This window comes from Alosa sapidissima, chromosome 2, assembly GCF_018492685.1.
Source record: "Alosa sapidissima isolate fAloSap1 chromosome 2, fAloSap1.pri, whole genome shotgun sequence".
Taxonomy (NCBI): Eukaryota; Metazoa; Chordata; class Actinopteri; order Clupeiformes; family Clupeidae; genus Alosa; species Alosa sapidissima.
In genome coordinates this window covers 30,018,096-30,033,095 of record NC_055958.1, presented here as the reverse complement: position 1 = coordinate 30,033,095, position 15,000 = coordinate 30,018,096, and the positions used below count along the sequence as shown (strand labels likewise).

At 45.9% G+C, this 15,000-nt stretch overlaps 1 protein-coding gene across 3 annotated transcripts in view; it reads left to right on the top strand.

The window, feature by feature from the left end:
- Nucleotides 1-15,000, top strand: part of fgf14 (fibroblast growth factor 14) — a 168,962-nt gene that overhangs the window by 18,542 nt on the left and 135,420 nt on the right. Inside the window, exon 1 of one of the 3 annotated variants that reach the window (XM_042077815.1) lies at nucleotides 2,809-2,898. The exons of the other annotated variants lie outside the window; for them this stretch is intronic. Coding sequence (XP_041933749.1) covers nucleotides 2,823-2,898 — 76 coding nt within the window. The 5' untranslated portion in view covers nucleotides 2,809-2,822. Of the gene's footprint in view, nucleotides 1-2,808; nucleotides 2,899-15,000 lie in introns of those variants that run through there. 3 annotated transcript variants of the gene reach the window in all.

The window sequence follows — 15,000 nt, the reverse complement described above, 5'->3', positions numbered from 1 at the left end:
TATGATGTTTGGAAGACATGTTTAGAAAATTATGTGACAAGCAAAGATTTAGTGTGTAAGCATTTGAAAAAAACTGTAAGTGTCCATGTACCTCCCTCCCCAGGCCCCCCACTGGCCTGACCATCACACACCTCCCTCCCCCAAAACACCATCCCTCCCTCCCTCCGTCCTGCACTGTGAGCTGATACAATCTCATTAAGACGCTGCCCCTGTCCCAGCCGTGTTGTCCTCAGTCATGTTCCCGCCGGCTTAGCAGAGCGCGGAGGACGCGAGAGAGCTCGTCCGCGGCGCTCATTAAAAAACGCCGGTGGGGTCATGGTGGGCATGTCACGCCTGGCCGGCGGACTCGTACGCCTGGAAGCAGGAGTCAGACTCTTTGATTTGATTCCCCCTCACTGGCTGCTGGCATTCAGTGCAGAATGCCGGTCTCATGTCAGTGAGGGAGACTGAGGCTGGGCTGGCAGTACTCATGTGATTGGGTGGGTGGCGGGGGGGGGGGGGGGGGGGGTTGTGGGGAGGTTAATCTACAGCTTTCCACAGGGCTGGAGGTTTTTGTTGTTGTGGTTGAGCTTGCTGGCACGCCATAGAGGCTACAGTAAGTGGGTACTATTTACGTGTAAACGGTATGAATAACCTGCAAGTGTGAATGGTTGTCTCTCAGCTTGTCTGCCTCAGCGTGTGTATGTGTATGTGTGCGTGTGTGTGTGTGTGTGTGTGTGTGTGTGTGTGTGTGTGTGTGTGTGTGTGTGTGTGCGTGCGCATGTGTTTGTGCGCTTGCGTGCGCAATAGTGGCAGCAACAGTGGCTGCCTCCCCCATCTCTCTCGTTTCTCTTTCTCTCTCTCACTTCTCTCTTTTTCTCTCTCTCTCTCTCTCTCTCTTTCTGCTTCCTGGTAGCTGAGGGATCTGAGCAGTACGAGGTTGTGCGGTACGCTGTGTACATTTTTGGTGCAGTGCAGTAGGCAGTATAACACCACCTCTCTCTCTCTCTCTCTCTCTCTGTTTGTTGTTTTTTTCATCACTCTTATAGAGCCATGGAGCAATTCCAGACAGTTTTTTTTTTTTTTTCCCCTTTCCGCTCCCAAAAAATGCATTAGTCCCAGAGTTTCCAATTCATCCATCATAGTTGGCACCCTCCGCTCTCCCCTGCCTTCCATTTTTACCCCACTACATAGATAGCTTTGTCAACGCTTTTGTGCTGACCCCTCTGGAGCCTCTGTGTTCTCTCCCAATTAAAATCAGTCCCCATCGCTTCCTACGGCCCCCCGACTCTAACTCTCCACCTCCACTGATAATGAGACTGCAGCGTTCAAGTCTACAGTCCAGTCCTCGCTGGGGTAATTGTGGGTTTATTCTTAATTACTGTTATTCGTCCTCTTTTCTATTGCTATTTACAGTGCAAGCTCCTAACTAATGCTATGTGTTTGGCCGTGTGTTCAATTCTCCTAGTGGCTACTGATGAGGAAGGAGAATAATCACCCGCCCTCTCTCTCTCTCTCTCTCTCTCTCTCTCTCTCTCAATGTGCTATGAAAGTACAGAAATAAGAGTCAAGGGTGTGAAGCAACTTTGACTTTCTCTCACTCACTCTGTATGGAAGCAAACAAGGGTGATCTTAGAGGCGCTGCTGGTTTTCTTAAGAGGCTGTAGGCTCAGCACGACACAAACTGTCCCATACAAACAGCAAGGCTTTAGACAGCAGCTTCTCTGACATGTGCTGTTGATGTGCTTTTCTTTTGAACCACGTCCGACTCCGCGTATCTGAGTTAAGAGAGAAAATATTCACCTCAGATGCGCCTTAAAAAGAGAAGAACTCACAGATTACCATGGAGACATTTGTTGCTGTTTCTAAAGAAGTCGTGTTCACCAACTGTCAAGCTCTAGCTCTCTGTGTTCCCTTTTTTGGAAAAAAGGAGACTAGCTTGTCCTCACAAAATAATGTTTGAAGGTTCAACGTTGAACCTTGAGTCTCCATCTGAGAAGAACTCTTTTAATGTTCAAATGTTTGTCAGATAAAGTTTCTTCTGTTTCTTGGAACAACTATAGCTTGTAGTCTTCATTTGACTTTGTTTTTAAAGATTTATCAGATAATACTCCCACGAAGGTTATGCATAATTTGTTTGATTTAAAGATGATATCCAAAAAGAGGGCTGAACAAACATTTTTTTAGCCTAATCAGTGGGGTAGTCTTAATGCAGATTGGCTCTTTTAACACAACTGTGGTGAACAGATCACTCTACCTAAGATTAGTCTTGAGTAAGAACAATTGTGTTTATACAGGGTTTAGTCTATATATTATTCACAGTGCGTTATATTGAAAGTAGCCTTTGTTTCCGATGACTGACGCCTGTACTGTTTAAGATGCTGAATGCAGATGCTGAATTGTTGTTCATGCTAATGGACAGTATATGGTACTACAGGATTAAATTATAATTCAGACAGAAGATAAAACTGGCAAAGACTCCTTTGAGATAAGTTCTCTGTTATAGGTTAGGTCACTTATTAATGATCACAGCTGATCCCACATCAGTTATCCGTGTGACATGTGCATGTGTACCCACCCAAGCCAGCAGTTCCTCATGTGCTGTTTATACAGAGGTTCAGTTGCATGTAAACAGTTCACTGTAGTACTTGACATTTTCCCGAGGTTATCGTCAGCCGTAATCTGGCAGCAGATAAGGCTGAGAGGGAGCTTGACTGTGGCATGCGGGCCCGGGGCCTGGGGGTGTTGGAGAGGGTGTGAGAATCCTTAAAGGCCACTGACAGACATGTAAAATCACATTTTAGCTCCCAGCGCTAACTGTGGGCCACATAAGCTTGAATCCAATGGATCCCTCCGGCTTTGTGAAGATTGTGGAGAAGCGGGTGCGTAAAGCTATGAAACAGGAACTGGCGGTGGTGGGTGAGTAAAGAGAGGGTGAAATAAGATGACTTGTTCCTGACCACCTGTACTAACCCCTCTGTGACAAACGAGCACTTTGCTACTCAGACGGCAGTCACGTTAATTGCTGGTCTGTTCAAAAGTGCTCGAATGGGAAAAGAAAGAAAATGGATTATAAGTAAATGTCAAGTCCCACAAAGGCATTAGCTGCCAAATTAAAAATTGAACAAAGTTGTGCCTGTTTATCTACGGGATCTTTAACATTCCTCAGAGCGGACAGTGGTACTTAACTGGACATTTCCTGTAGATTCAGCCTTATTAGATCACCTTGGGTTACGTTTGGTTAGTCTTGTTATTAGACATTGTCCATGCAACAATAACCTAGCAACTGTAACCAATGTGTGACACGCTCTTATGCCAAGAATATAACCACAAAGACTCTCTTCTCTGCCAGCTTACCTAAACAAAAACAAGTTATTGTGTAAAAATATTGTGTATTGAGCTGAGCAGGGGTGTTGCATGTCATATGAAAGTTGCTTTCGTCACTTCTGGGAAATATACGCAGTTGAGGGAAATCCTCATCTTGAGGAAATGAATGGAGGATATGATCTAGTATTTAATCTTCCCGCACAGGCATTTGTCTGGATTGCAATAATCAGAGTTTATAGTGTCTGTAAGTGTTAACTGTAGACAGGAAGACAGTGGGTGGTTTAGTGCAGACAAAAAAACCAAATGAACAAAAAAACTGATGACTGCAGTGGAGATGACAAGAGTTGAAGGTCATGCTTCTGAAAAAGTGTTTTATTTTTTGGTGAAGTATCTTATGCCATGGCAGAGAAAGAGAGAGAGAGAGAATCTAATTGAATTATGCATGCACTACATCCAGATCTCTCTCTTCTGAGTAAAAGATGAAGAGGTGGAAGGCTGGTAATTAAGTGTAGTGGTGGCATTGGGGGACTGGACTGAACTATACTGGACCAGGTGCATGTACCGCAGGGCTACACGACTGCCAACTATCTCTCAGCCCATTCCTGGACAGTCCCCCCCCCCCCCCCCCCCCCCCCTCCTCCTACTCCCCTACTCCCCCGGAAATGCGTCCAGCAATGCAGTCAGGTAGCTCTGGTCTGCAGGGCGCTCTAACTGTTGTGGTGGTTGTGGAGGTGAAGAGAGAGAGAGGGAGAGGAGAGGGGCAGCAAAGCTGTACTGGAGCTCACACATGCTGCCTCGTCTCTGTGCCTCCCGGTGTTCGCTCACAGCCTGCCTGCCTGCCTGGCTTGGCCTCCATGGGGCATTGATTAGACTGGAGCCTCTGCAGGGCTGGCTCATGATAGCATCGCCACTTGCTACATATCACGCACGGTTGGCACCCACTTAAACCTCACAGCGCTGCTGTTATCTCATCGCGTGTGGGGTATGTGGTTGCGCAGGCACACACACACACACACACACATGCACACACGCACACACGCACACACACACACACACACACACACACACACACACACACACACACACACACACACACAAACAGACGCAAGCCCACACACACACACACCACACTCTCTTCACATGTTGGCCCACACACAAACACACACAGAATAACACTCTCACACTCAGTCATTGCATGTTAACACATACATAAACATGTTAGATTGCTCAGCTCAGATAAGCAGGTAGCACTCTGAGGACCCCCTCCTGTCCACCGGGCCCTGCTGGGGTGTCCATAACAGTGCCTGCCAGAGGTGTGATCTGCATCCAGAGTTGTGCCTGGTAGATGAGTGGAACAGAACAGAGGCTGGCTGGAAAAACAGCGTCTGATGCCATGCTAGGCTCTGCTCTGGGAGATCAGTATGGAGGACCAGACACACAGCCATTTAGGCAAACAGGCATCAACAGAAAGAGACAGAGAGAGAGATAGAGAGAGAGAGAGAGAGAGAGAGAGAGAGAGAGAGAGAGAGAGAGAGAGAGAGACTGATGGAAAAAGAGAGATAGTAAGATGGAGAAAGACAGTCGCCAACAGAGATAAAGAACATGTGTACTGGTGAAAAAAGAAAGGACAGAGAGAGAGAGAGAGACCTAAATACAAAGAGTGAAACTACATTACCAAGCACTTAGCATATTAGGACCATATTAGTCTAGAAGAGACATCTTACAAGGAACTCAGAGAGCCATCAACAGGGAGGAGGAAGAAGGCAGACAAAACACACCAATTACATTGTCCACCTCTTTCATCTCTCTCTATGCTGTTTACATATCCTGGCCATTAGGGCTTTAGTTTCCCAAACACATCATGCAGCAAGCTAATCTTTTAGCCCCTTGGTTGCACGCACAGGCCCAAGGTTTCAGTGAAGGGAAGGGTAAGAAGGCTTTAGACCCTGTGGGACCTCTGTTTTGTGCAAGGGAAAAGAGATTTCCCGGTTTTTGTTTGGCAAGCCGGTCAGTGCAGGCGAAAGGCGTGCCAGTCACAGTGCATCGGGAGTGCAGCTGTAGTCTTCATGCTTATGTGTTTTAAATGACATTATGAAAGGCAGTAAACTGTGCTCTGTAACTGATTTGTTTATCTACTGAAACAGTAGGCCAGCACAGCTTCTTTTATGAAATGCCAGTTTTGCAGTGCGATGCCTTCTTACACAGTTTGGGGGCTACAGACTAGGAGGAGAGATGCGCGGCTGTCTGTCATTTTCACTGATGAAAGAGAAAAATGTGAATGAGTCATTTTTGAGAATTATTCATCTCTGCTTGCCTGGATTTCAAGGGGATTTGGGAGATGAGTGCATTCATACTGAGCTCTCAAAAAGCTCACCTGCGCTTCAGTCACACGCTCTCGTTGAGTTTGAAAACAGATGCTAACGCTTGCAGAACAGCCATCTGATCCCTATTTGATCCGTCTCCCTATAGTGTAACGTGGCTTACAGGGGCAATCACATGGTTCCGTTGTCTGCGTTGACGGAGACGCTTTTCATTCACTTTCCATGGGCTAACATCATGCGTTGACTAACTATGTTGTGGTTGCGTTGTGTTGCTAGCCATGCTTGCAGCAAAACGTTCCGAGAAATATTCCAAGCTTTTGAAGCGGCAGCACAGGCGCCAGCCAATAAAATCACAATTATGCAAATGAGCAAAGACTGCCTTCAACCAAGATGGCGGGCCTAGTTCAGTAGATTGGAAATCTCCATATTTGCATAAATGTAATTTGATTGGCTTTTTAAGTTAGTGAGAAATAGACACTGTACAATCTAAGAAAACTTTATTTGAGCCTCAAAACATGTCCAGTAATCTAATGTATTATCAAGTTAGCAAGCTAATGACCCCCTAACGATAAGCTAACAGCAGTAACTGTTTGTTGACCTGTCAATCCCGTTTAGTTAAAACACTGACATCAACACTACTGGTCTGTCCTTGTGGAGTGGAATCACTGTGTTAGAAAACTAAGAGCAAGACCAGACTGAGGCCTGCTTCCAACTAGGGTGACCATTCATCTGGATTTTGTCTTGTCAGTCCAGCTTTCGAGCTCTCTGTCCGGAATTAGGTAGAGAACTCCACAGCACACAATGTTTATAAGTAGCAATGATTCAAGTGCTCCACAGCAAATGAGGCTTATAAGGCTACACTGGCTGTGTGGATGCTTATGTCCCTATAGTTACTGTTATCTTCATAGTTATCATTCCTGGTGTGAACGGCCCTTTAGAGTCTTCTCTATTTGTTGAGAGTCCATTGAATGAGTTCTTTGTTTTAGTTCAAGGGTTCAAGTCTTATATGAATAGGAATGTGTGTGTGTGTGTGTGTGTGTGTGCCCTGTGTCTGCTTAGAGCTGTGAGCGAGGTGTTTCTGTCTGACACCAGGGCTGCTGCTTGGTGTTGGGCCATCACCCTGGCAGGGCGACCGACAGACAGACAGACAGACAGACAGACAGACGAGACACAGACCCATGCACAAGGACATAGAGCCGATAGGTGGCCTGCCACCACGCCCCCACCCCTCCACCCGACTACTGCCATTGCCCACATCTCGCTTGCTCTGGCGGGATGTGTGAAAGCCGCCACAATAACCGCCATCTAAATATAGTGCCTTCCTTTAGAGCTGGCATGGCAACAGGCGCTGGAGAAACAGACACGCTCTGTTGATATATGCACAAAGGGCTGAACTTATTGCCTTGTGAATGAGAGCAAAAAAACACTGAAAAAAGAGAGAAAACTCTTTGAATAGAATGATCTTGACACACTCCTACCTTCCAATCCCCTTGCTTTGCCTTGGTGCCTTGTTTATTTATTTGGGATGTTTTGTAAAGGATGAGAAAGTGCCGGCTTGGTCGTCACATTCCCAAACTCGTCAGTGCGGCGAGGGGGTCCATTGAAAAATGGGTCCATTAGTAACAAAAAGGCCCGTCTTAGAAAAGAGGGTGTTTATGCTAAGCTCTATTGAGTGGGAAGCTTTTCACCTGCATCACGCTTACTCATTTCTTTTTCCTCTGATAAAGCCGCGTGAAAGAGTTGGTGAAAGATGCTTTATCCTTTATAAGGTCCTTTATAAAAATTAATGAATATTTTTATCCCCAGACATTTAGAAGCAAAATTTAATTTCCAGGTAACCCACCTTGAAAGTTCGTCATTGAGTGCATACCATTATACCTCCAAAGCAACCCTGGGCTAAAAAGAGTCCTTTGTGTCATTTTCTGACTTTTTGACGAAATGAAATCAGTTGATTGATTAATTTACCAATTTATGTAGATTGTGATTGGATTGCACCTTAGTAGTCTTCCCCAAAGGTGTGATGTCCAGATAGGACTTACAGAAGCTAAGGTGAAAGGTCAAGTTCCAGGAAGTTACCACGTAGATACTGCCACTAAAATGATGCTTCCTGAAACTTGACCTTTCACCTTAGCCTCTGAAAGTCTCATTCAGAATCATTTCTGCCACACTGCCACTATAGTTTTACCATGGCACTTACACAGTAGAGCGTGCACTGCTTCAGCACCCCCCCCCCCCCCCAGCACACTGACGATAAGTCTGCCTGCTCGCTGAGTCTGCTCGCTAGCGGACAGGTGTAGGGCAGAGACGACTTCATTTGAGTAATAGAGCGCTGCCCATAGGCCCATCACTTCTTTACATGGGCGTCCATTTGGATTAAAGATGCTGCGGCCCGTGTAGGTGCTTGATGGGGTTATTACAGCGGCGCTAGTGTATAATATCAACGCATCAGAAGCCTCTGCAGAGTAATGTATATTTAACAGCCACCCGCCCATACATCATACACAGCCCCGAGATTAGATTGAAGTGTTGAAGGCACGGCTGTCGAGGTAATTTCTCACTGTCGGCTGCATCGGATGTGTCTCTACTCCTAGAGGTGTTTTCTAAAGGACACTCACTAATAGGCAGGACAGTATTTAGGGTGGTGTGTGTGAAGTGTTTGCTTGATCTTGATTTGCATTGCTTCTTCTTAGTTTGGATTCACTCCAAAATATTTAGTGTCTTCATTATTCACCGCAAGCAACTGCAATCATCAATGTTCATTATTGTGGGTATGTGTGACTGTGTGTGCTTGTTTTCCAGACTTTGAGAGGATGAGAGTTATCTTTGACACGCTGTCCTTTAAATACGGAAACATTTTCAGTTTTGTTTGGAAGATTTCCCTGTAATTGAGTAAGAAGTTGTAAAGAGCAGGATGCTGAGTAGGCCTGTCCTGTCTGGGCACCTAGAGAGAACTAGAAAGATGCTCCGTCCATTTAAAAGAGACATTGCCATGTGCAACCTTTCCTGTCGGCACCTTTCTGTCGCAAGAAGGAAATTTAATGAGAGATCAGAACCGCATGTGTCACGGAACGTCTGGTGTTTTGACAGGGAGGAACAAAAAAAAAAGTGTCTTCAGGGAGGGAGAGAGAGAGGGATAGAGGGAGAGAGAGAAAAAAGACTTTCTCAACTGTCATAGGGAGGTAAGAGAGGGAGGGTAAGGCTTCTCACAGCAGAGTAATATCATCTTTGACGTCCCCTTCAGTTAACATTTAACCTGTTGCTCTGACAGGCCACAGGGGAGAGGTGGAGGGGAGGTGTAATGGAAGGAAGCTTGTTACAGTGTGGCCGCAGTGTGGAATAAGGTCACCACAAATGCACACTAAGGTCTTTGAGGAGGGTCCGTAATCGGTTGAGTTATTAAGAGGTGCAGTAAACGTATACATTTTACTGAATTTATTCCTCTGGAGGGTAACATGCATTTCAGCATGTCGATTTGTGTGTTATATGTTTTTTTCTAGGCTGCTTGTGGTGGTTCATCAAATATGAATGAAAACTGTATCAGCCACCTAAGTGTCTATCTGTCATACCGGTACACATACCGGTTCCAGTCAGCATGCCTGCTATTCTGTGGGACATAACATGTATGACTATTACAGAATGATGATAAAAATAAAACGTCAGTGTTGCTCTGGCAATCTTGTTGTCACCCTCTCCGCTATGGTGCAACATTGACAAGCATATAGTGCAATCCAGTGAGTAGTGAAACTGTGGAGCCTGATAGAATGAGAGCAGTGGTGATGGCGGTAGGGACATGGGGCAGTAGGGACATGGGGGCATGGGGCAGTAGGAACATGGGGCAGTAGTGACATGGGGCAGTAGGGACATGGGGGCATAGGGCAGTAGGGACATGGGGCAGTAGGGACATGGGGACATGGGGCAGTAGGAACATGGGGCAGTAGTGACATGGGGCAGTAGGGACATGGGGCAGTAGGGGCATGGGGACATGGGGCAGTAGGGACATGGGGACATGGGGTAGTAGGGACATGGGGCAGTGGGGACATGGGGCAGTATGGACATGGGGACAGTAGGGACATGGGAACATGGGGCAGTGGGGACATGGGGCAGTAGGGACATGGGGCAGTAGGGACATAGGGCAGTAGGGACATGGGGACATGGGGCAGTAGGGACATGGAAACATGGGGCAGTAGGGACATGGGGACATGGGGCAGTAGGGACATGGGGCAGTAGGGACATGGGACGGTAGGGGCATGGGGCAGTAGGGACATGGGGCAGTAGGGGCATGGGGCAGTATGGGACATGGGGCAGTATGGGACATGGGACAGTAGGGGCATGGGGCAGTAGGGACATGGGGCAGTAGGGACATGGGACAGTAGGGGCATGGGGCAGTAGGGGGCATGGGGCAGTATGGGACATGGGACAGTAGGGGCATGGGGCAGTAGGGACATGGGACAGTAGGGGCATGGGGCAGTAGGGGCATGGGGCAGTAGGGACATGGGGCAGTATGGGACATGGGGCAGTAGGGGACATGGGACGGCCAGACTCATGTTTCCCTCTTAGCATCTTTGTCATCTGCAGCTCCTCTTTTACTATGAGATTGACGCATGTATGGGTATGCTCAATACTTGTGTGGGCTAAATGAAATCTAAGTGTTTCCAAGTGTTTTTGTGTGTGTGTGTGTGTGTGTGTGTGTGTGTGTGTGTGTGTGTGTTTGTGTGGTGTGTTGGGGTCAGGGTTTATTTTTGTGAGTAGGAGGTAGTAGTGTGTAGGTACATGTATAGTGTATATGCACATGTGAAGGTGTGTGTGTGTGTGTGTGTGTGTGTGTGTGTGTGTGCGCATATGTGCATGTGTATGTGTGGAGTGGAGAATCCAAAGACAAAGTGTCATGGATCTTTCCTCTCTTGTCTGTCACCCTCATCTGTGGTTCAGCTGCACTAAATTTAGCTATGTGAACACAAAGCAGGAAGAGAGAGAGAGAGAGGGTGTGAGAGAGAGAGAGAGAGAGAGAGAGGGTGTGAGAGAGAGAGAGAGAGAGAGAGAGAGAGAGAGAGAGAGAGAGAGAGAGAGAGAGAGAGAGAGAGAGAGAGAGAGAGAGAGAGAGAGGAAAGTAAATCAGGCAGAGACAGACAGAGAATTGCAGGGAGTGAAAGCGAAAGACAGAGCTAGCGAGAGTGAGCGAGCGATGCTGAAAGATGGCATATTAAATGTTGCTAAAAGAGGCACCCTGTGACAGGCGCAGAGTCTTTTTAAGGTGAGGGAAATTGCTGGTTGGGAGCAGGGTGATGAGGAGACAGAGTCAGAGGCTTTGTTAGAGGTTCCAGATCAGTGGAGCAGGACGCCACATTTCTGCACACACGGACGGATCTTCACAGCTCAGGAGGCTAATAGCTGTAGGTGTGTAAAACTGGAGAGGGAGGCCAGTGATAGGCCACTACGCCAGCGCTGCTCGTTATCCACCGCCACCCGCTGCCCAGGACATAAAGTTCCTCTTTCTCTCGATATCTTTAGTGTTACCCTCCGCCTCTATATGCTCCAGTCTATTTATGTTTCTTCATGGCCATTTCTCGCTATCATTCTATCAGTTCATCTGTATATTTCATTGTCCCAGTCTGTCTGTCTGTCTGTTGGTCTTTCTGTCTGTCTGCCTGTCTGTCTATCTGTCTGTTTGCCCGTCTGTCTGTCTCACTCTCATGGCCATATTTGCAGAGTAGTGATCGGAAGAAAATGAAAATAAATAAATAAATAAAACAAATCCATCCATTCGTGAAATGGCAGACCCTAATAAATTACCTTCATAGGTAATCAATCATTATTAATGTGGCCCTGTGATTTGATTAATACACACAACCTTTGAGCAGACACAGGAGAATACTCAGTGCTGTTATCTCGTGTACACTCAGAAGCCTCTGCAGAGTCATCATCAGAGTCATCAGAGTCATCACTCATCATGTGAATTGATAAAACACTAAATAGAAAAAGAGGGAATGCAAGAAATGCAGTTTTGCTCAGAGGCTGAAGATTTGGCCCTTGCTTTGTTTTGACTGTTCTGGTGCAGTAACAACATATGACTAAGCAAAAGATGATACGGCAGGCTTTTCCACTGTGTGGCATACATACATCAGTCACATATATGCCTGTACTCAGAAGATGCTTAGTATAGTAGAACTCCTGAAAATAACACTCATCACTTTCACAGAACTGCACCAATTTGGATTTGTTCTGCAGGTTAATTTCACTTTACCGTTGAAGCTTATTTCTGAATCAACAAAAACCCAGGAACCAATCACAACTGCTTATCTGGCTTAGGGCAGGGACATTATACGATGACAGATGACAGAGGAGTGCAGTTAGCTCTGCTGTTCATCGCAACCAATGACTTACATACAAGCTAGAATGCAGTAGCCTGAAAAGTTGTGGGTTTAATTCCAATTGTACTGGATTACAACTGGTCCTGGTGACTACCTCTGCCACTCAACTCCCTACTTCACAACTGGGGGGAAAAACTGAGTATTCATGGAGTGCGTATGGCAGTTATTACATGTTGCAGAGCAGTATTCCTTCTACAGTTACTGAGAACCGTAATCATGTATGCAAGAGCTTAGTGCTCAGGAGTTATGTAGTGTAGAACCTGCTGAAGTGGCGTATTTCTGCGACACTACTCCTGAAAAGAGTGTCTACACCCCTTTGCTTGGCTTCTCTTTTAACCCTTACTCCCCAAAACACCAAATCTGATACCCTCCAAGGAATTTATTTTCTCCTTACATTGTGTCTTGGCTTTTGTATCGGATGTCACACACAGGTGATGATTCTTCAGAAAACCTACTTTGCCTGTCTTAGACTGTAAGGGGATATGGTTTTGAGGTTTGGAGACGTCGTCCATTTGAACCTCTACTGTCATTAAGAAAAATGGGAAAGGAGTGGTGTGTGTGTGTGTGTGTGTGTGTGTGTGTGTGTGTGTGGCCATGACTGCACACCTCTGTGTGTCTTCCTTAGTGAGTCCAGTCGGTCGGATCCTTTTACCCTGTGTATGCAGGTTGCTCCACACAGCTCCAGAGCCGACGGGAAAGTCACCTGTCAGTGGAACCTGATCTCCGGTGGGAGTGTGGTCCAGCAGAAGCCTCGCGGCGTCCTGCGCCTTCTGGTCTCCCGGTGATCGGCCCGAACGACCCCTCACTGACCTCCAGGAAATGACAAAGAGGAAAGAGGGGCAAAGAATCGGGGGGCAGAAGAATCTTGGCTCTTATCGGCCTGTAACTGAATACGCTGATGACTTTGAAAAGCGGTCGTGGGGTCTCTAGGGACCCAAAAGAAACTCTCTCTAAATGACAGGCGTAAATGGAGTAGGAAGTTGTGTGGTTTTAGTGCAGTATGCTAATGCCTGCTGCTTCACATGGTTACCCTGGATGGAACACTCACACAGAGGGAATGGTCAGGCACTCTAAGGTTTTTGATGCTGTTGGAGTACTGCAAAATAAAGTAAAACAATCTGTTTAGGCACTAGGGTTCTTCACTTTAAATAAATACATCACCCAAGGGGAATAAAACCCTGTGTATGACCATATGAACATCACCACTCTAATGACAGAGTGGCCTTAATGTCGTACTACACAATGTACACAATACATAATGTGCTTCATCTAGACCAAAACTTAAAGGGCTGCTCTGTGACTCCAGTCATTTTTTCACTGATTTCTCACATTTGATTTTGCATTTTTCTCTACAGATCTCGCCCTACAGATTTGGGGTGCATATTTCACAACTGTCTCTTTGGTCTTTTCGCTGACTCTGCCATCATGAACATCTAAAAAAGGAAGCCATCTTACAGCTAGCCGGCATGGCTAACCGGTGCTTGAGAGGGGCATGTGTATGTCCAGAGAATTTTAAGCATTTTGTGTTTCTCACTCGTTCTCACTTCTCACAAGACTTCCTGATTCAGACTGACACTAGTGCAGATCTTGCAAGCAGGGAAAGCCGCCATTTTCACTACAAGAGGTCATTTAATCATCACAATAAAGTAATGTTGCATAGGTCCCCTTTAATATCACTTAAAAACATATGACCTCCTGTTCTGTCTTGAGTGGAAGGGTTGATAGCTCTTAGTTCATCCATGGAGAGACTTTTGAGCTCTTGAGTCATCCGGAATTAATTCTCAGTCATCAGATTCACTGATTTGCGCCAGCGCTTATTTGATTAGCCCATTGATGTGAAGGCTGGCAGTAATGTTGATGGTGCAAAAAGGTAAGAATAACTGACAAGGACACTCGGCAAAGTGGCAAGGGCTGTGGCTGCACTCCTGCAGGCGATATATTGCTGATGTCTCCAAAGAAATTGCCCACTGAATTCTTTGTTTAAAAACATTCTTTGTTTCGAAAAATGGCCTCAAGAGCAGATTGTAAAATGAACAAATAATTTAATTTGCCCTCTGTGAAATGCCGCCGCTAGAGAGACTGCGGTTAATCTCCTGTCAGATTTGAACAAAAACACATGATTTTGTCGAGTTTGTAGCAATTACGTGGACATGGAATTATGGCTTTAATCTCCTCCTGTGGTGGCTTTTTGGGTAATTCCCGTAACCTTGAGAGGGTTACAGACTATTGCGTTTGATGGGTATTGATTGAGTCTTTGATGGACGGCGGAGAACTTGAGCAGTATTTGATTAGATGAAAGGTCCCAGAAGACTAGAGCACTCCTGGAGTTGTTATTTATTTATTATTTATTTATTTATTTATTTATTTTGCGCTCAGGAGATTCTGTTGTTTGGTGTTGGAGATAGATTTAAAATACACTATTGCTGTTCTTTGTAATGTAAGAACAATGTGCTTGGACAATCTGAAACATCCAAGTAATTGGAAACACTCGATTAATAAAATACAACTTTGAGTTAAGGCTACATAAAGTATTAGTGGTTTGGATAGATCAGTATTGAAACAGACATGCACTGACTACATTGTAGTTGGTCTGATGTTATGGTATTGGTGTGTTAGAAAAGGGTAGGCAATAGACAGGTAGACTGACTGCATGCGTAGTCTGAGATTGTTCTGTATGTTAGTTATAAAGTTGGGAAGGCAGGTAAATTGAACTTTTATGACCAAATGTCATGCTTTTATCAAACACGGTTTGTCTTTCAGCCTCACCACACACACACACACACACACACACACACACACACACACACACACACACAGACCTGTGGGAGGCACATTTGTCACTCAGATTATGGCAGGTGATGCTGTGTGATTCATGAAAGTTTGTCACAGGTCTTTTCAATGACACTTACCCCCAGGTCACCCCCCACTGCTCCACCCCTGCTGTGTGCACCTAGACTGGCCCAGTGTATTTTATTATGTCCTAATGGCACGCTGATTCAACGGCC